At 39.6% G+C, this 21220-nt stretch overlaps 1 protein-coding gene across 7 annotated transcripts in view; it reads left to right on the top strand.

Annotated features, from left to right (window-relative positions):
* Window positions 1–21220, top strand: part of SUGCT (succinyl-CoA:glutarate-CoA transferase) — a 327199-nt gene that overhangs the window by 94859 nt on the left and 211120 nt on the right. The window contains exons 10-11 of one of the 7 annotated variants that reach the window (XM_042834225.1): window positions 9196–9309; window positions 13884–14051. The exons of the other annotated variants lie outside the window; for them this stretch is intronic. Of the exons in view, the coding sequence (XP_042690159.1) occupies window positions 9196–9309; window positions 13884–14036 (267 nt within the window). The 3' untranslated portion in view covers window positions 14037–14051. Of the gene's footprint in view, window positions 1–9195; window positions 9310–13883; window positions 14052–21220 lie in introns of those variants that run through there. 7 annotated transcript variants of the gene reach the window in all.

Below are 21220 nucleotides of genomic sequence, written 5' to 3'. Positions count from 1 at the left end.
TCTTGTATAAAACGTTTGGAGAGATTCTCTTTAATCACCTGTGACGTGTGTTATGGCTGTGCCTGAGAACATATAGCAGCTATGGTCTGAGAAGAACTGCCTAAACCTCTTCAGGATTGTTTTGGAAGTCAAGTATTACTCTTTGCTGTTTCCATGACAATGTTTTCAGTAATGCATTTTTGAATGGAGACTTTATAGGGAACAAATGGGAAATAAGAATGTGACTCCAGCCCTTTGGAAACAAAGTGCAATAAAGATCAGGAGTTACTCGAGGTGTGAGCCAGATCCCTGCTCCAGCATTACTGTGATTTAGTTGTGCATCTTGGCTCTGCATGCTGTGGTGTGAAAGCCATTAGTGTGGCAGGGGTGGGTTCCGGGGACCTGCTGTGCTTCCACTCTGCAAGATGAAAGGGCTGCACGGTGTGATGCTCCAGCTGCATCTTCCAGAGCTCAATTTTTTGACAGCTTTAACCTGCAGGTAGCATGTAGAAGAGAATGACAAGCAGCACTATCCCTTTAGCATGCAGGAGCTTGTGGAGGCTGAGGCCTGCTGTGCACTCAGCAGCGTGGGACAGCGATGCTCCTTTTGGCTCTCCAATGTGCTTTGCTGCAATGCTGAGTTACACTGGTTATGTGCCAGGGTTGATTGTTCCAGTGTTTTTTATCTGCAGCAGTTTATCACCTAGTGTGGGTTGTTGTAAAGAAACTGAATCCTTTCATGTGGTGAAGATCTTGCAATTTCAGAATTTCTTTTGTCTCAGCAGAAATAAAGTCTATTTCTTAGTACCATGACTCCTTGCTCCCAAACAAAAAGACTATTTTCCACAAGCAAAAATTAGTGAAATGATGCTTTGCTTTGATTTTAGTTTTTTTCCATTTTGTAACATATTTTACTGTTAAATATGAAGGAAATTAAAATGGAAGTTAGTTTCAAAAGGAAAACATTTGTCTCTGAAAAAATCAAAGCAGCCTGTGTTTCAAAATCACTGCAACTTTCAATTTTGTTTTTCATTTTGAAACTTATCTTGTTTTTCAGCAGTACGTGTTACAGTGAGTTTTTCTGCTGATAAGTAAACATTTTCAGTAGGACCAAAATTCAGTCCCAGAAGTCCCTCCTAGTTCTACTCCTGAACGTATGTATTGGATGACAGCTGCCATACCCCTCAGTGCACTTGCAGAAATAGAGAATAAGCTTGAATTAGCAGTGAAAATTGCTCAGCTGGTTCAACGTAGCTCCTGATAATTATGTTAAAAAATAAAAGCGGGTTTTTTTTGTTAAGCAGAAGAAATTGTTCAACTGCTTTTCAGCCATTGTTGCCCTCAGCTTGACATTTCGTATGTTCACATATGTTTGATTTTTAGTTTAAATACCATCATACAAATGAAACTGGCTTCCAAGTATAAAAATCAATAGAACTCTTGTAGAATAGATCCAGTTTCTGATAGTTACAGTAAATGTTTGTGAGAAGAGAAAGGAGGTAGAGTTGAAAGCATAAACCTGTTTTTGTGATAAACCTGACTGGCTATAAAAGTTGTCTGCGCTGATTCACCTCGGCTCTATGGGATGCACCCACACTGGGGCAAAAAAAAGTTCAGTTCCCTAACAGCATAGATCCTTGTCTGCCCTGTAACAGAGCAGCCAGTTTTCTGCACTGTTTGTGGCTTTAATATTGAGGGCCACAGTTTTCTGTGGACTGAGTTAAGAATACCATGTGCTTTTCACTGAAGACATCAGATTGGACTTCAGCTTTCCAGTCCATTAGAGATGACTGCATAAAGCTGCAGCCTAAGAAATGATTGAAAAAGAAATGATTCTAAAATGCTTCTCTTTTCTATCTGTGTAGTTTGTCTGATTTTTTTTTTCCCTCTGATTGTTTCTAGTAATTTTTTTGTTCCTCAATGCCTGCCCTTTTCTTGCAAACATTTCTATGTTTTCTTTTGTCCCCTTTGGACTGTATAATGCTTTAGCATACATATAAGATTCATTAATTTTCTCTTTGCTGTCATTTGCCATAATTTTATCAGGTTTTGTACAAAAAGTGCAAAGCCTTCTGCTGCTGACCTGGCAGAAAATGCGAAGATTGGATGAGCCAAACATCTTTAAACTCCTTATGTCTAAAATTAAAGAGTCCCATGCAAGTTTTGTCCACTAATAAATAAAACAGGAGCTGTCAGTTTGAAAAAAATTGTATGTAGACTTCATCCGGAGTATGCAGTCTGGTACAATTTATTAAAGATGCTGTACTGCAAGATGAAATAAAACATGAGCAGGAACTGTGATTTTATCTGATAGGGTTGCATGACTTAGATGTTTTAGGAGCAGCTAAATTTTTAATCAAGGAAGTAATAGCTGTTATCTGGTGACATCTGTGTAGCCACAGCAGACAACAGAATGAATTTCAAAAGTGTAGAAATGGAAGATACTTGGGTATGAAAACATGAAATGTAAAGAAGTATTTATCGAAGAGTATGGAAACTATACAGTTTCAAACAGGAAGGAAAAAGAGCCAAAGATAAACATTTATCAGGCCCTTCAGAGAGTAATATTTTTTGAGAGAACGTTATATCACCGTATAGTAAAATCCCATGGATTTCAGATGGGTCATCCAGGTCCTTGGAACTGTCTCCACTTAACAGTGTAGCATAATTCTGAACACTAAAAAATATTAGTAAGTCCTTCCCCAAAATGATAATAGAAAACACTTACACTGTGTTTCGGTAAGGCGAAGGAGTGACACTGCTGTAGATTTTTAGTCCCTTATGTAAGGGAGTATGCTTTTCTCAAAGCACATCTCTTTATATATTTATATTCTCTGTATCCAGGTACACCTATAAATATAACTCATAAACAAATGATTTCATCTGAAGTTGAAATGTCACTGTCGCAATACTGGCTGAATGGATTCAGACAGGCACTCGTTCTGACCTTTTAATCTCACAGCCGGCTTTATGTTTTACCAGGAGAGAAGTATGCAATGGGGAAATTGCTTGTGATGCTCTTTTCAGCCCCATGGGATGAGTACATGTATAGGTTTCCAGTCCAGGCTGAAGTTACAGTCGTAAATAGTATTTCACGATACAGGAAGGAATTCATAAAATGATGTAGTTATTTTTGTGATTCATTAACTGTAAGCATCCAAGACGATGCATTATGAGATGTGGTAGGTAAGCTTTCATTAAAATGGCATGTAAGTGTCCTCATTTGATTCTGTGGCCTAGTTGTATTCCAAAAAGCATTTGAGTCTGCACAGAAGTTTTGAGTGCTGTGCAAAAAGACTATTTTGGAAGTGATATCGAGATTTCATGGTGATCTGCAAATCTAGAATCAGCTCAGGACATTATTATATAGCTTGGGTTGTCTGACAGTTCTGGGGGTTGTTTGTAAGTTACAACATAGAATTACTCAGTAGAATTGCTCAGGTTGGAAAAGTCCTTCAAGATCATGAAATCCAACCATAACCCAACCACGCTACTCTAACTAACAGCCCTCTGCTAAATCATGTCCCTGAGCACCACATCCAAGCAGTTCTTAAACACATCCAGGGATGGTGACTCAACCACCTCCCTGGGGTGCCTATTCCAGTGCTTAACTTGTACTGATTGCAAGATTTTATTGAGCATATGATCCACAGTGAATGAACTGATGTGATTTCAGAGCAGTGGAAACAGGTAATGAAAGATCCATCTGGATTGATACAGTTTACTGGTAAATTTTGCTAACTTGTGACCTTTTTGTATTAATTATATAGCTTCGTAGAACTGTGTTACTTTTGCATCAAGCAATTGCATTTCTTCCATATCTGACGTACGTCCAAGAGGAAAAAACTTTCACACTTTCTCTATCAAGTTTGTTGCAGATGTGTGAAACAGAGTGGCCCCAAGTGCTTTCTCTGTGAATAAAGAAGACAAGAAAATCCAGCTCTGTCACACTCTCTTGAAGTCAATCTTTCTTATTTTTAACTGCAGCTCAATGTGATAAGCCTTTTGAAGTCTGAAGGGTAGTTATTATATGAGAACAAAGCATAATGGAATACAATCAAATGAAACAGATTGTAGCTCTTAAATTACTGAGATGAAAATTGTCCCAATGTGAAACACACACAAATGTGTTGTAAATTCAGGATAATTTGAATCATGAAATTAATCCAAGCCAGGAACAGTTGACTCAAATGTTTCTTGTAATTAATGAAAGCAGGACACTGTTAATTTAAAAATAATGGTAATACAAAAATTACTACACACCCCCTAATCCTTCTTCCTATGGTAGAAATGCGGTGACATTTTCCTTTGACTATTGTTCTGTGTATTTTTTTGCAGTGTTTTCTTCCAGTTGACAGCAGGGCATTTGGGCTGACGGATTTATATTAACCTTTCCATCTCACAGAAAACTCCTATCACATGGAGGCATGGAAAAAGATGGTCTTTGCAATTGCTTCACAAACCAAGCTTGGTGATTCTTGGAAGTTAGTTATATTGTTGAGATCTGTGAGAAAAATATCACAGTTCACATGACCAGATTGGCAGGAGCTCTGCTGTAAATGGTTGTACTGCAAGTGGGGTTACTGTGATGGCACGTAACTATTGTGGGAGCTCAGGTGGGCTATACTAGCAAAACATTTCTTTGTTTTACAGTGTAGACTGCTTTACTATCACAATAATTGCTCTACCATAGCTTTGCTGTCAGAAAGGGCTTGGATTTGTTTCCTAAACTGTTGGTAAAAGTGAAGTGTCAGGTTAGAGGGAGCTTATTTGGCTTCTAAGAAAATCAGAACATGAGATGAATCAAGTGCTTTCAGTAGATTGTATTACAGCAGCACTGGAGACTTCTCTCATACGTGAGATACGCACAGAGATTCACAGCCTGAACAGGAGCAAGATTCGTTTTTCATAAGGACATGCTAAGCCTAGTGCTACCTTTAGTCGTTCTAAGATGGAACAGGGGAAGTCTCTCTTTAACTAAGATGCATGTTCTGTACAAAACCTGGACCTATCAGCAGAATTGCATTTTAAAAGAACTTTGAACTGAATTTTGCTCTAGCTTTCTGTCCTCTTGGCCACCAAGTGTCTGTAGCTGCATTTATCTTAATAAAACAAAATAGGTTTTGGTTTTCCTGCCAGTTAGGGTTACCACATAAACTATTTGTTCTGCTGATTATTAAAAAAAATACAAAGTTCATCCTGAAGCATATGAAAGAAGCTCTGCTAGAAATCTTTTGTTTAGTTGCTGATCAGCCATTTATTTAAACATATTTTGTTTGTTTAGCATAACTCGCTACAGTATTTGAGGCGGTCAGAGAAAAATATTTATTTTGTAAAATAAAGTTTTAGCATCTTACATAAATGTTTATGTAAATAATATAGAATGTATGTCCTTAAATCGATATCTGACATCCAAGTTAGGCCGGCTGCTATCACCCAACAGCTATTAGCTAAGAAGAAAAAAAATAAAACAAACAAACAAATGTATTTGTTTATACATCTTCTGTATGTATATATATATATATTTCAGAACGATGCCTAAGTACTGAGATTACATCAATTCCTATGGCGCTTGTTATCTTGATGATAGCATGGCCAAAAAGGAAGCGGTTTATATCTCCACCCTAGAAGTATAGTATCTCCAGAGCTGTGTGCACTGTGGAAAATCTGGGTGGGAAAATTTTCCTTCTCTGAAATCTCCTCTGTAGAGAGGAAGCACACTTCAATTTTGACACCAGATTTAGCTTCCACCAGAAATAGTTACTTAAAAAAAAATGACAACAACGTTTTTTGCATTGCACAATGGTATTATGCATTATTGAAAGCAAACTGGAATGAATGTGTTCTTTTGTGTATTGAAAAGAAAGTTGAGGGCAAGATACGTAATTATTAAATGAGAGAGTGTAAAATTCATTCTAATTAGAGAGTCTGTTTTTCCATGAGGATGCAAATACAATAGAGTTGGGTAATGTGGATTGCTTTGCACAGCAGCCTATTCCTCAGGCAGCATTGATATATGGAACTTAGATGCTTAAAGGAAATACATATGTTCTGTGCAGCAATGCCATGTTCTTCTTTCACTGTTTGTTCTATGGAATATTAATACTTTCAGTTTAAAAATTTGGAATTGTGAGCAATAAAAAAGATATTGCTGTTAGGTGGAAAAGAAATCTAAAAATATTAGGAGTATGCAATGCTGTGGCATCTGAATGGACTCTATAGCTTGCCAGAAAACGTTAATGAAATCTAGTAAAAGACAACTGAGGGAACAACAACAAAAAAACAACAAAAATGAGAGAGAGACAGAGGGAGAGAGGGAAAGAGAGAGACATGACTAGGAAAAGTTGAAGACTATACTGGGGAAAGTCCAACCCTATTTAAATGTAACAAAATCTTTGATCTTAATTTCTGCTTCTTTATTGAACCTCCTATTGTGAATTCCCAGGGCCATTGAGTATTACATTCGTATAGCTGACTTGTGGATAATCTGTTGGTTCTATTGGATGCACCTAGAGCTACATTGATTTTCTTGATACGTTTGGGTCTGCTGCTAAAGTCCCAAGACCAGAGAGTATGCTGTCCAGCCATCTTATTTCATATAAGCTATTGCTTCAGGTGCCTCTGGAAAATGCAAAGGTTTAAAACTTTCAGTGGTGTAGAATTTCTCACTAATAACCATTTTATTTTATGTCTTTATTCATCTTCTTCATAGTTTTTTTTTGCGTGTGTGTGCTCCTATATCTTAATTCACTAGTATTGTCATAAAAAAACAGAACATGAGATTGAGGACATACTTAGCATGTGTAAGTGGGTTTAATTTATAAGATGGTGTCCTTTTATTGTTGACTTGAAAGCTGGTTTGCAGTGACTGAAGTGAATCTGGTAGAGAATTTCAGTCATGTAATCTTTATAAAATGAAAAGAACAAAGGGATTGGTAATGCTGAGGAAGGTTCTTTCCAGATATCTTTTTATCTTTCCATTTGAAAACAATTTAGAATAAGTTTGGAGAAAAATAATCTTGCAGTTTTTAATCATAAACAGTTTTATGCTATGCGATCTGATACAGACATGTGAATGACATTAAAAAAAAAACCCAACACTTTGTTATCATTCCATGGGGAAAAAAAAAAACCTGATTCATTCGGCCTTGAATGATAACATAGCATATGTGGAAAACAGCAAGATTTGGATGATGTGTTGCTTTGTGGCATCAGTCAGAGCTTTGTATGTAAACACTTGAAAGAGAAGGCCAAGAAAATTCACAATAGACAAGATTTAAATGCTTTTATATTTTAATGTACTCTATTGTTCACTGGCTTAAGATGATATAAGGACGGAAATTCAGAGCTAAGAATCCAAACCTCAAGTATCTGGGCATAAGGCAGTGCCAGCCTTAATTTTACATAACCGTATCCTTTTGTGAGTAGACACTGGTGGTTTGATCCTGACTGATGAGTTACACAGCTCTTAGCAGCCGAAAACAGAACAATGATTTTATTTTAATACTTGCCTTTGTTTGGTGAATAGACTTTTTAGAACAGTCGTAATTGTTTTCTTTATGTTTTCTTGCCAACTGAAATAAAACGAATCCTAATAAATAGTGTTCTTTCCCAAAAGTTGTCCTTAAAACTGTGCTATGCAACGTTCTGTGAAAATGGAGATGGTGAGTTATGAAAAGAAGCCAGTATCGTGCTTGGATTTCAAGGATTTATAACAATTCTAGGTATGCTATAGTAGGTATATTTCTACACAAATTTGATTAAAAAAACAAACAAAAAACAAAACCAAGAAACCACCAAGCAACTCAGAACCTTAACTGATAAAGGAGGTAGTTATTAGTACTATTGACAGAATAATGAAAGCATTGCAGAGCTTTATAAATGTCCACAGATAATTGAATTTCTGGTTCTACTTTTCTTAAAAGACTTCAGCTTCCCCTCATTCTTGGAAACGAAGATAGCAGAAGTGCTGTAAGATCCTAGCTACTCTGTAGGATGCCAGACTGTTCAGGCAAAAGGCAGAGAAATGGCAATGACCTCAAATCTTATCAGAAAATTTTAGCCTAACGACATTGCTCCAGGGATTCCAAAGGGAAGGATCAACAATTCTTTATCAGTCTTCAGTCTTTAGCAATTCAGAAGCCAGATGTGACCTGCCAACAGTAAACAGTAAAATCTGGTATCTGATAAGGTGAAGCTGACCTGAGGGAACGATAGCTGTGACTTTCTCAGACGTGTTTTGGTTCTCTCAGTGGCAGGCAGAAGCCTTAACAAGGGTGTTCAAGTCAGTGGCACCCTTTCTGTCTTTGAGATTTGGAGGCATGCAGTGGGCGAACTGAAAGGTGAGGAGATAAGTCTAAAATCATGTAGTTTTTTGGGTTTTTTTTGCAACAGGTGGAGCTTGAGTCTGAGTTCTGAATGGTAGTTTAAATTTTCTCTGAATAGAAATAACTGAAGGTATGGGAAATGCACATTCCAGATAAGCTAGCCTCTTGAGTACTGCAGTGAAGTGGAAAGGTCCCTGACCCATGGTCTGAAAAATTACAGCCCATGAGACAAGGGAAACTGAAATGTTCAGTGATAAATCTTTTGCATCTCAGTGTAAGTGAGAATATCACTGAAAACGGTTTACACATGAAACAGAAAAGTCCTGAGCTGGGCAGAGAAAAAAAACTGTTTGGTGAATATGAATGACAGTGTTATGTGGAGTGACAGGGAGAATAGCTATGTGGAATCATAGTGCCATGTTAGATCCACAATACAGTTCAACCATCAAGATATTGCTGTAGAGAATTGCTGAGTGCAGGAGTTGCATAGCTGCAGATTTATTTGGCAACTCCACCACTATTATATCACTGTTGTCTCCTATAGTCTCTGTAGTGAAGCATTGATTGGGACTGTCTCTTAGTGAAGGGAAGCTGCTGCCTTTCCCATCTTGGTGTCCCTCCTTGGATTCCTCAAATACTTCCTCACAGACACATACGACCATTGATTTTCCCCATGTGGAGCATGAGACTGCAAGTTCCAAGACCAGGGATTTCCCTCTGAATTTCTGATGCAGTGTCTTCCGTTCATATTACAGTATTTACTTCTCTGCTGTTGTGACAGACCTACTTGTGACAGTATTTTTTTTTCCAGCTGCTCTATTTGTTGTTTTGTTTTTTTTTTTCCAGCCAAGTTTTCTGTATGATACTACATATTTTTTTTCCACTGCAGAGCACCTACTTTTCTAAGACCAAGTACAAGAATCCATCTTGTAAATTCATGCTCAAATCAACTAAAGCACTGTGTCTACTCTGGCATTGGATTAAACACAGAGAGCTCTTGAAGGTATTTTACTAAATAGAACTAGAACTAGAAGATACTACTAAATAGATAGAAGATACTTACTAAATAGAACTAGAACTTTACTAAATAGAATAGAACTCTGATTTTAGGAAGAGAAGGAAATTCTGGGCATCAAAGTGGCATTTCTGCCACTGCAAAAGCATTTCAAGAGTAATTTGTTGCCCCTGGAAGCCAGCAGCATGCTTTGCCCAGGTCTCTTGTGGAGTTATGGAGGGAGCTAATACAGGCTGAATAGCTGCAGAATCCCCATTTATCTTCTTTCACATCTGGCATGGCTTCTTCTCTGGGAAGGAAGATATTCTTTATAAAGAGCTTACTGCATATGTGCACAGCTAGTACTTAAAGAATCACGGGTTGGAAAGGATCTCAGAGATTGTCATGCTCCAGCTACTAGACCAAGTACTAGATTGCATGCCCAGTGCCCCATCCAGTCTGGCCTTGGACACCTCCAGGGAGAGAGCATCCACAACCTGTCTGAGCAATCTGTTCCAGCACCTCATCACTCTCAGTAAAAAACTTCCCCCTGATATTCAGTCTAAATCTCCCATTAGTTTAAAACCATTCCACCTTGTCCTATCACAGTCTATCTGTGTCAAAAGTTGATTTCCCTCACGTTTATAAACCGTCTTTAAACTTTGGAAGGCCTCAATGTGATCTTCCTGAAGCCTTCTCTTATCCAAGCTAAACAAATCCAGCTCCCTCAGCCTTTCTTCATAGGAAAAGTACTCCAGCTCTTGGATCATCTTTGATACACTCTGTACACTAAGTCCTTTTTAGCAGCACTGCTTACAGGTAATGGAGGCATTTACTGAGACTGTGGAATTATGTATTTCTGTGATTGCTTCAAATCTGGAGGACTGAGAAATGCTGACTTCCCAGAAATGGTGTTCACCTTTTGAAGTGAAAGTCTGAAAGGTCTGCTGAAACAGAAAGATTGCCTGCTCTCTGTTCAGAAAGGGCGGCATTTGCCAGTTAAACAAACTCAAGTCGTCTGGATAAAAAGTCCATGAAGAGGGATGCGAGAGAAGAATGTTTTACATAGATATAATCTGGACATCATTCTCATTTTTTAAAAAAATTAAAACTTTACATCCCTCTAGATGATGTGAGAAGGGAAAGAGAAACAAGTCATTGTCTCCTGAAGCTGTCAGTCCTTTTGCAGACTATTTTGTAGGTGGCAATGTAGCAGTGTAAATGTAGAAAATCGTCAACTGAAATCATGGTTGTCTTGAATTCTTTCTCCTTGTTCCCTGAGTTTATGATTCCTAAAGTGACTTGCAGACTGGCAGCATGTTTTCAAATGCATTGAAGTAGAGGATGGCTGCTGCTTTACAAATGGAGGTACGCTGCTGTCCAAGAAGGTTTAATCCAAACAGCCTTAGGTACCAGCATGGTGTCTTGCTCCAATTTATAGGAGGGAGATGAAGTTCTTGCCTGTACTTGAACAAGTCCAGTTGTGTCCCCAGCAAGTTTTGAGACACTGATGTTAACAGAATAATATCTTACACGTGCGTTCTATTAGCAGAGTATTCAATTTGTATATTTATTTGCCAGTATCAGTGCACTTGCAACAGTTTAGGAAGATCTCAGTTCACACTCTGTTCACAAACTGGACAGATGCAAAGGCAGTTAGCCTGAGCAACCTCTGTTTCTTCAGAATCTCTACTAGAGGTACACAAATTATCTAGTAAATCTTGGACTGCCCAAAACACTCAGGGTAGCCAATCATATGCCACTATAGTCTTTCTGTAATTTTTCCTGTTCATCCAGTTTTACAGTCAAAAAGATTCTGAATGGGCTTTTTGCAAGGGAAGGGAAAGTCTATCCTGTCCTCCTGTTTTATATGAGGGTTTTCATTATGTGTGAAAAAAATACAAGTCTCGTTCTCTGGAAACTCCATTTGTTTTTCAGAGCTGTAGGCTGTTGATAACTCAGTGACTCACTCACTGTAGTTGACTTCACGTTCTCTTTGGCATCCAGTGTTGAACTGTACCTTTGATGAATTTGAAGCCAGATTTTATGGCAGCTTAAGGTTGCTTGGTCACTTGGCGTATTTTGTTTTAACTTGTGCAGACTTTGAAAAGAAAAAAAAACAACACAAATCAAGTAGTTGAAGAAATGCAGTCTTTGTCTAACATGCCTTATGCTTCAGTACATAACATGATGTGAAAACTGGCATGCACGCTTCTGTAACTTTAGCAATCTTTCCCATTTCTAAGTGCAGCTTTGTCAATGTCTAACAAAATGACCAAGCTTTGTAACTATGAAAGTAAGGGTATATTGGAAGGAAATTGAGTGAACGAGTATCCCACTGTTACTGAGAACAGGCTGTGGTTGTCATAATGAATATGGCCATTGCAATGAATTTTGTTTCTCCTCTCCATGTCTTACTTTCTGGTAGCATAATTAAAGGAAGCTGTAAAACATCCTAACAATCTCATGAGCACCCTAGTGGGGAAGCAATAGTACCCTTATGAATCTACATATCCCTTCAACTCTTCTGTTTGCTTCTGTTTCATAGTGGAAGCAGTATATGTTAATGAGGGAGTGCTGTGCTGGTGCAGTGTTACATAACCATTAGCAATTATCTGTGGCAAAAATGCAGTAACTTTGCATAATTGCTCTTCCTCATGCCATAGTGTTTGGCAAAGACAAATACAGTCATATTCGTAACCTTTTAAGTTGCAACAACGGTTGACTGATGTGAAAGACAAGGGTTTAGGTTGGCAGGGGAAGTAAATCAGCTGGTTACACCAACAAGATCAACCTCTATGGCATCAAGTAATCTTCAGAGTCATCTAGGATCCTTCCCTAGATAAACCCTGACTCCTTTTTTAGTATGGTGAGATCAGAATCATAATTTGGGTGTTCACACCCTCTCTTTTTTCAAGACTCGGAGAAGTTGAAGTTGTGCAGAGGTCCTCAAAGTTTGTGACAGCGTAATGCAAGATGAAAGCCTTGAAACAAACCTAGCAATTAGTAAGAATTAAGCTTTCTTGTTGAAGAACAGCACAAGGCACCTGTGATTGAAGACTGACATGGTGTTGGTTTTTTTTTTTTTCCTTTGAGCCTGCAGGGAAAAGAAAGTGGGATTTTTCTGAAAGGTGGGATTTTCTACATTCCCTCCCTATATCCCTACTTCTCCATCTTTGCCTTCTCCACAGTTTTACAAGCATTGATATCTCAGTCATGTTTTGGATTGGGGAGTGCATGGAGATGGAGCTGTGTCAATAAAAACCAGATGTGTATTTTAGTCTGAGTGAAGCACACTATATGCTGTGTTGATCCCGTAGAACAAATTCTTTCCTAAGGGATAGCTATTATCCAAAAGCATTCTACAAACCATAGATGGCAACGGTCTCTGTTAGAAAACAAAACAAAACAATATCTACCTGGATTTCGCAAGGCCTTTAATATGGTCCCACACCATATTCTTATCTCTAAATTGGAGAGATATGGATTTGAAGGGTGAGTTATTCAGTGGATGAAGATTTGGTTGAATGCTCACAACCGGAGCATTTTGGTCAACATCTCTATGTGCAGGTGGAGGTCAGCAGTGAGTCATGTCCCCCAGGGATCTGTCTTGGGACTGGTGCTCTTCAGCATATATAGCGGGACTGAATGTGCCTTCAACCAGTTTGCTGATGAGACTCAGCTGAGTGGCGCAGTTGGTAGAAGGATATCATCCAAATGGACCTGGACAAACTTGAAAAGTGATCCAACGTGAAGTGAATGAGGTTCAACAGGGCCAACTGCAAGGTGCTATGCTTGAGTTGGGACAATCCCAGATATTTTTATAGGCTGGGAGAAGAATTCAGTGCAAGTAGCCCTGTGGAGAAGAATGTGGGGGATCCTGATGGATGAAAAGCTGAACATGAGCCAGCAGTGTGTGCCTGCAGTCCGAAGGCTGGAGCATCTCTGCTGTGAGGAAAGGTTGAAGGAACTGGGCTTGTTCAGCTTGGAGAAGAGAAGGCTGCAGGCAGACCTCATTGTGGCCTTCCAGTGCTTGAAGGGAGCATATAAGGGGAGCTTATAAGCAAGAGAGAGACTGACTTTTTACATGGCTCAATAGTGATAGGACAAGGGAGAATGGCTTTAAATTAAAAGAAGGAAGATGTCAGGCAAAAATTCTTTAGTCAGAGGGTGGTGAGACACTGGAACAGGCTGTCCCGAGAACTTGCCCCATCCCTGGAGGTGTTCAAGGCCAGGTTGGATGGGGCCCTACCAGCCTGATGTAGTGGTCAGGAACCCTGCCCACAGCAGTGGGGTTGGAACTAGATGATCTTTGTTGTCTCTTCCAACCTAGGCCCTACTGTGATATTTCCTCTCATTTCTATGAGATCGGTTGCTAGAATGACAAAATTAAACAATGGTTAAATATTTAAATATAAACCAATTAAATATTTATCAGTACAGTTTGAAGTTGGCAAAAGATATAATGTCTAGATTTATAACTGTGTAGATCTGCAAGCTGTAACAATTGAAATAATGCTAAATTTGAGGTAGATGATGATTGAAACTGCAATATTGTGATTTAAGATGTCAATATTTTTCAGACGCATGGGGAGCAACAAAAGGATATTAGAGAAGAGCTGAAGACTGAGTTTTATGATTGTAAGCAAGGCTATTGTAAATGCATTGGGAGATTAAGAGGAAAAGGAGTAATGCTCCACTCATCAAACATTATTATTATTGTTTTCTCTTTTTAAATTGATCTCACTAGCATTATTCCTATGGTCTGTCAGTGCTTTTTTGGCACACATTCAGGACTAAAAGTAGTGTGCATCCTGAACGTGTGACGATTGTGATTTCTAAATCTTTGATTAGAGATAAAGTAGCATTTTGAATCCAAACAAACTACAAGCAATAAACCTTACTTAGTCTGACTTAAAACCACAAATTAAGCAAACAGAAGAGTCATGACTGAAGTATTTGAAATCCATTCTCAGTTCACCATACTGTGCCTACTGAATAGTATGTAGGACCACATACTGTTTGAGAGATGAATTGAAGAAAAATCTCCAAAATAGGGCAAAGGCAGATTGCGGAAATGAAGTGTTGTTTCTCTGGCTGTTCCCACTCTGTTCTGCAGCTAAATGGCAGATTTCACTTACAAGTTCTGTTTATTTTAAGTTGTGGAAGTGCCAAGCTGTGAAGCCCTGCCAGTTCAGCCACACTGTGATTGTTAAGTCCTCACTGGTGTCTGTGCTGATTCTCACCAGTGTTGGTGATAGTTTGATCCCTTGCTCTTCTTGGCTGGTCTGTTGTCAGGCAAGCCCACGAAATATTCAGCTCAGAAATATTCAGCCTCCTTTGCAGAAGGACAGGAGGTTATAAGGACTGTTAAGTTAATGGCACTGGCTGCCCATCCTGTGAGTGTTCATTTGCTTGCACTGCGTCATCTGTTTGCAGCTCGAAATGCCAGGCTAATGGGCTCATTCTGGGTTACCAAAAAGGCAGTCAGTATACAGAGCTGACCTTTGGAAAATGTACCACAATATCACTTAAAGCCAAAGAGCAGGGAGGGAAAAGGGACAAAAATAATGAGACAAATCTTGCTCTCATGGTTTCTGCTGAAAGCAGAATTAGGATCTTGTTTAGAATTAGGTTCTAAATAGCACTCTTAAAACCTCCTATTCGGCTACTCATATTTTCCATACAGCTATATCTTATGATTTTTGGAAGGTACAAGAAATATTTATCATTTCTGCTTCAATTATGCCTGAAGGCCTGTATCAGGATCAGGCTGTGTTTGTATGTGTTGTTTTTCAAAAGAAATGTTTTCATTGCATTCTTTAATTTAAGAGTGAAACAACAACAACAGAAGAGTTTGCCATCTTAAAATTGTGTGAAGTATTGTGTGAGAAGGGAAAAGAGGAAGAAAACATAGCTTGGATTGAGGCTTTTGAAAGATTATTGTGAATGTTGAGAAAAATATTACTTAAAAAATAGCTCTGTAGTGCCCTTTAAAATCAGTAAGCGTCTATTTTAATTCCCATATAAGTAGTAAGTGGCTGCTGTCTGTATATACACTTAAATGTTGCTTGCTGTATAAGACCTTGTTTGCTTAATTTCAACCTAACTGAATTTTTATGGCTGTGCTATAAACCTCTTGAAACTAGTGGCTTAAATGGAAATGCTGACACAACATTAATTACACTGGCTCCAGCGCGATACTGCAATTAAAGTTTATTTATTTTCTGTGTGCATCTGTGTGTGTGTGATTCTATTGTTGAAAAGTTAATGGAAAACTAATGTGGCAATGGAGGATGTGATTCTGTGCCTGATATTTTATTTTTCAACGGCAAAGAAGGGTTTAAATGCCAGTTTGCAGAATGAGAGGCATTTTTAATCAAGGTATGGGTTAAGCATTTAATATTTTAGAAATCTGTGAAAGTGGCAAGTTTTCCCTTTAAAGTGGTATACTGCTCTTCCAGGAGTTTTTAAATGGGTTTTTGAGTGGTGAGGGTAGACATATATTGTGCTCAGATTGGAAAACAAAGGAAATTGTTGCATTTTCTTGAAGCGTGTGTTGGTTGTTGTTTTTTTTCTACCTCATGTTTGTAGTAGGGAACCACATTGTCTTGTTTTATTGTACTTTATGGGTTTTTTTAATTTAATTTAATTTTATTTAATTTTATTTTATTTTATTTTATTTTATTTTGAGATGGTTGGGAGGAAAGTTTTTCATCTATAAAAGCAAAGGTATGCAATCTAAAGTTAACATTCGTTACGTTATTGAGTACGAAGTAACAGCTATGCAAATCCTTTGAGTAAATAGTATGCCTAACTGATACATTTAGATTACAGATTTATGTGTAGCATCCATTTGTAGGAGTCCTGCCTACAGTATAGTGGTTAGGACTCAGCCTGGAGTGGAAAGGCTTTTGTTGCAGGCTTCGTTTTGAGCAGTTTATTTAAGTTCTCACATTAGACATCAATGGGATAGGAACCTGGCATAGTCTGAGAGCAGAACCAGGTTGTCATGCCTCCTGAGTGAGTGCCAAGGCATCATGTCACCAAATACAGATGTCCCTGTGTGATGCTGTCATTTTGTGTTAACTTTGCTGCCCCTTCATGCAAGTCGCCACAGACTACATTTAATGGTTCTCATTGGCTTTGCTATTGGATCAGCTGGGCACAAAGCATCTGGCTTTCCATCAGTCCCAGTCTCACTACAAACCTTTTCCACCTCATGGCCCACAGTCAGACTTCATTCTCTGCAGCTGAATTGCTGCAGACGTAATTAATACTGATCTGCCTGGAAGACTGTTTTAGTTGTAAAGTTGCAGCTTCGTGCATCCTTTGCCATGACAGTCGAGAGAGAGTTGAGTAGTGTGGGCTGAAAAAAACAGAGGAAAGAAAGGGAATTCTTTGTTTGGAATGCCTGTCTTCAATTTGCTCAGTGGGAGCATTCAGCATACATTACTACAGTCCATGAAATTTACATTTTTTATTTTCACTGTTTGCTTTCACTGGAAGAGAGTGCAAAGTAGGCAAATAGTTTCAAAGTGTGTGGTCTGTATGATTTATGTCTTGCTCAGAACTACCTCTGACCAAACTTTTTTGGTCTTGCTCCCATTTGTTATAGTATAATTAAATATTAAGTTTTAATAAAAGGATTTTGCCCTTCCCTCAAAAGAAAAAAGCACAAAGGGTATCCAGTGGTACTGCACAACAGCTGATGTTTTTTTTTTTTCAAACCAGTGCAAAGGCAGAGAAGGAGTGTGCCAAGTTAATCCCATCTGGAAGGAAAGTAACTGTTATGGATCCCAAACAAACCTGAGGATCTCCTGCTATTTAGAATTCGTGCAGCAGTGTTTGCTAGGGATGGAGAGTGACAAAAGATCTATATATGTACATACATTTGGCTGGTAGAAGAAGAAAATCTCTGTGCAGGTCAGAAAGATTTTGAATACATCACCTTCTTAATTGTCTTTAATCTGCCTTGAGAATAGAGAATTCTTGTCCTTAAATGACACCGTTCCTCCACGTTGAATTGAATGTCATGCTGGAAACTTCAAAGTGTAATTGAAGACAAATTATGCAGTAAATTAAAAGTAACATTGCAACTTCTTTGTGGTTCCAAGCCTGCAGGAGACCAGTTTTTCTCTGGGATCACACCCATTGATAACAGGGAAATACTTCAAGCATGTAAATGGAGACCTTTGCACTGTCCCAGAGTGTTTTGCCGAGTATGAATTCATTGATTTCTGTTCATGAGCAGAGACTGCTGCAAATTGGAAAGTGGAGAGGGAAGGAAAGAGTAGTATATGAGAATCTTTTAAAGTGTTGGTGAGTTTCTAAGTTTCAAAACTTTGTTTGAAAAAATTGTTTTAGCTTTTTCTGGTTTGCAGAAACCACCACTTTGGGCAGGGTTGTTGATGTGTGTGAGGGCACTGCAGAGGGGCATGGGTAGGCTGTATCATTGGGTTGTAAGGCTAGATGTGGGATGCTGCACTTGGATTATTGTAACCCCATGGTGCAACTTGTAAAAGGATTGGGAAACAAGGTTATGAGGAAGAGCTGAGAGAAATGGGGTTGGAAAAGGGAAGGATGAGAAAGACCTTGTCTCTCTCTATGAATATCTGTAAGGAGATTGCAGTGAGGGGGTGTCGGTCTTGTTTTCCAGATAATGAATGATAAGTTGCAAGGCAGTGATCTCAGATTGTACCAGGGGAAGCTTAATTGGAAGAATTTCTTCATGGGGACAGTGGTCAAACATTTGAAGGGGCTGCCGAGGGCAGTGGTAGAGTCCCCCTCCCTGGAGGTATTTAAGAGAAATTTGGAAGGAACATGGCTTAGCGATGGGACTTGGCAGATCAGGTTGATGGTTGGACTTGATGATTTTGCCCAGCCTATGTGATTCTATGATTTTGTATTCACTGTTCTAGCTGTACCTTCATGATGCTGGTGTGTTCAGGAGGTGTTCACATTTGCATCAGAGATTACCAAAAAACAAAACAACAACAACAAAAAAAATCCAAACAGTGAGATGGAAATATATGGTATGCAGAATGATGAGACCAAGCTAACTCTGGAATCTAAGGCCATTCCAATCTCTTAGATCTCTTAATGCATGTTTCTTCCCAGGCATTCTCTTTTTCCCCATGTGGCTAACAAGTTCAACAAGATGCTGATGCTAGTCTAGAGGTGCGCAGAGGCACTAAGACAAGTCTGCAGATAGACTTACTTGTATGAGCAAGAATGCCAAGCACATGCATCGTGAGACAACCCTAGTGGGCCTTCATTTATCTCCACTTATTTTAAGACATTCTTTAACCTGAGATCGTGTCAGCCTTCCCAGTTGTGCATCCTGACACATATCTGATGGCCACAAGATCAGACATCATTATACTCAATTGTTTGTAATCACTAGGCAGTCTGCATAGCTCATGACATTTGCAGTAACATTTGAATATCTTTTTACACCTCTGTGCCTTGTATTTTCATTTCTCATTCAAAAATGGTCTTTCTTCCCTCGCTCAAACTCGGAATTCACTATTTGTCTATCTCTGACATTCACAGTGATCTTTAGGGACATTGCTGAAAAGATTTAAAAAATGAAAGTGGTTCTCAGCTCTCCCACTCTTCCTCTTCCTTCAGCTCTCAGGCTGTAGGCCCCAACTTCCAACAGTGCCATGTTTTGATCACCGTGAGACACTGTTGCATGTCTTCGCCATGTCCTGCTGATGTCATAAGTCACCTCACAGGCTTTGTTCTGAGTAAATAGGGGGACCCTGTGTCCACAACTGCAGTCATTGAATGACAAATGCCATTAGTGACTTAACTTGGAGCTCCAGAGCTGCTTGCTTTTTCTTTTGAGGAGGCATGATGGATTGCCTGCCTACCAAGATGAGGCAGTTGATGGGAAACTCCACACCATTAAGCTGATGGAGGTGGGCCTGCCTGAGGGTGATGAAAAGCCCATGGAAGTGGATGCAGAGGTGGAGGAAGAGCTGATGGAAGTAGATCAACCTCCATCAGGGCAGAACCATCACTGACCCATTGCTCTCAGGCAATGAAGGAGGAAACCCAGAACCCAACACTACCATTGGAGTAGCAATGTGGAGTCCTTTTCACCCCCCCCAAATGGGCACCTCAGTGTTGGCACTGAACCTTCTCTTCCATAAATTCTTTGTTAGCCAAGGGAACCTCAACTTCAGGACCACTCTGCAGGCTCACGTGGGACATTCATTTTCTGGGAATTCTTCTTTTGGCAGTCAAGGCTCCCATGAGCCCATCCTTGTTGTCCTTTCTCCCTCCCTCACTATAAGACCTCTCATCTCTTCTTCACCAAGAGGAAGAAGGGAGGGCAGGGAGTGGCATTCAGTGGGCTGCTGTGCCAGGGTGACTGGAGGATTCCAGCAGAGGGACCTGAGTTGCCTGGGGCTGCGAGGAGCTGTCAAAGTGACAAAGGTGGCTGTTCTCATAGAGAAGCAGAAGACTTTGGTTCTCATAGGAAAAAGGCTGGTGTTCAGCATGAGGGACTTCGTGTTCATTTGGACAATAAATGATTGGGAAAAAAAAAAAGAAAAACAGAATGAACAATACTAAAAAAAGCCTGAACCCACAAAAATAATCAAAATAATAAACGTTCCTCTGTTTTTTTGGAACTCTGTGGATTCCTGTGTTCCATCCTCATCTCCCCAGAACAGGAAAGACATTGCCATGTGGGTTGAGGGCCCATTCCAGGGCCTGGAGGAGCTGGGGAGGGGGCAGGGCACCTGGCATCCCAGGGCAGGCTGAAGGAGCTGCCTTTGGTCAGCATTAAGGACAGAAAGCAGAGGGGGGTCTGAGTGCTTCCTACAGCTGCTGCTGGGAGCAGGGGGGAAAATGAAGCCTGGCTTTTCTCACAAGTGCTCTGTGGTGGGAGGAGGAGAAGCACCAAGCCCACACTGTAGCATGGACAACTCTGGAACTGGTGCCCAGTGGGGTTGGAGAGCACCATCACCCCTAGGGAATCCAGACTTGTCTGAGCTTGGCTGAATAGAAGTCCTCTGCAATGAAGAAAGGCTGTGAGATTTTAGCCTGCAGAAAACTGTTGGGATACTTTATTGCGGCCTTCTGATATATCTAGGAGTTTACAAGACGGAGAAGGACTTTTACTAGTGCCCTGTAGTGATGGGACAAGGGTTTAAAGCAAAAAAGGGTAAATTTGCATAGATAAATGTAAAGTGGAAATCCATCCCTATGAGGGTGGTGAAGCAGTGGAACTGGCTGCCTAGGGGAGCTGTGGACGCCCAGTCTGTGGAAGTGCTCAAGATTGGGTTGGATGGGACTTTGGAGCAACCTCATCCAGTAAAAGGTGTCTCTGCCCATGGTGGGGCATAGATGTTTTTAGAAGGTCTCTTCCAACACAAAGCATTCAGTGACTCTAGGATTCTATGATTCTATTGGCATAGAGCCATGCTGAGACTGGCTTGTTTGGCCTCAGATTACCTAAACTGGTCTTTGCTCATTCTGACAATAAACTGGTGAAGTTTTTCTTGCATCCTTATTGTGTAGTCTATATAGCATTTTTGGAGAATACTTGTAAACCACTTGGAACATTTCTGACCTTGGATAGAGTTTATATTCTACATGTCTGAGGAGTTTTGGCACATGAAGTATCTTAGATATACAGGGTGGGATGTTCAGATTGCCGAATCTTAATGAAGTCCTTCGTCATCCATTAGTTGATGACAGGTGTTGATGCACTCACACACAGGGTCTTGACTTCTGTCTTTCAACACCTATGTGTTACTATGCTGTTCTGTATGCATACTGTTCAAAGCAAATTTTCAGGTGCTCTTTTCCAAGCCTATCAAATCATGCTGAAACCTCCTCTGCTGTGCTCACAATCTTCCTATCTTTGTCACGAAGTAAGTGTGAACTAATTCTTCAGTCTAGT

Source organism: Centrocercus urophasianus, unplaced genomic scaffold (genome assembly GCF_019232065.1).
Source record: "Centrocercus urophasianus isolate 14NV4802_14NV808 unplaced genomic scaffold, USGS_Curo_1.0 seq_44, whole genome shotgun sequence".
NCBI lineage: Eukaryota > Metazoa > Chordata > Aves > Galliformes > Phasianidae > Centrocercus > Centrocercus urophasianus.
The sequence above is the reverse complement of the archived record's forward strand: the minus strand, read 5'-3'. Positions and strand labels throughout refer to the sequence as shown.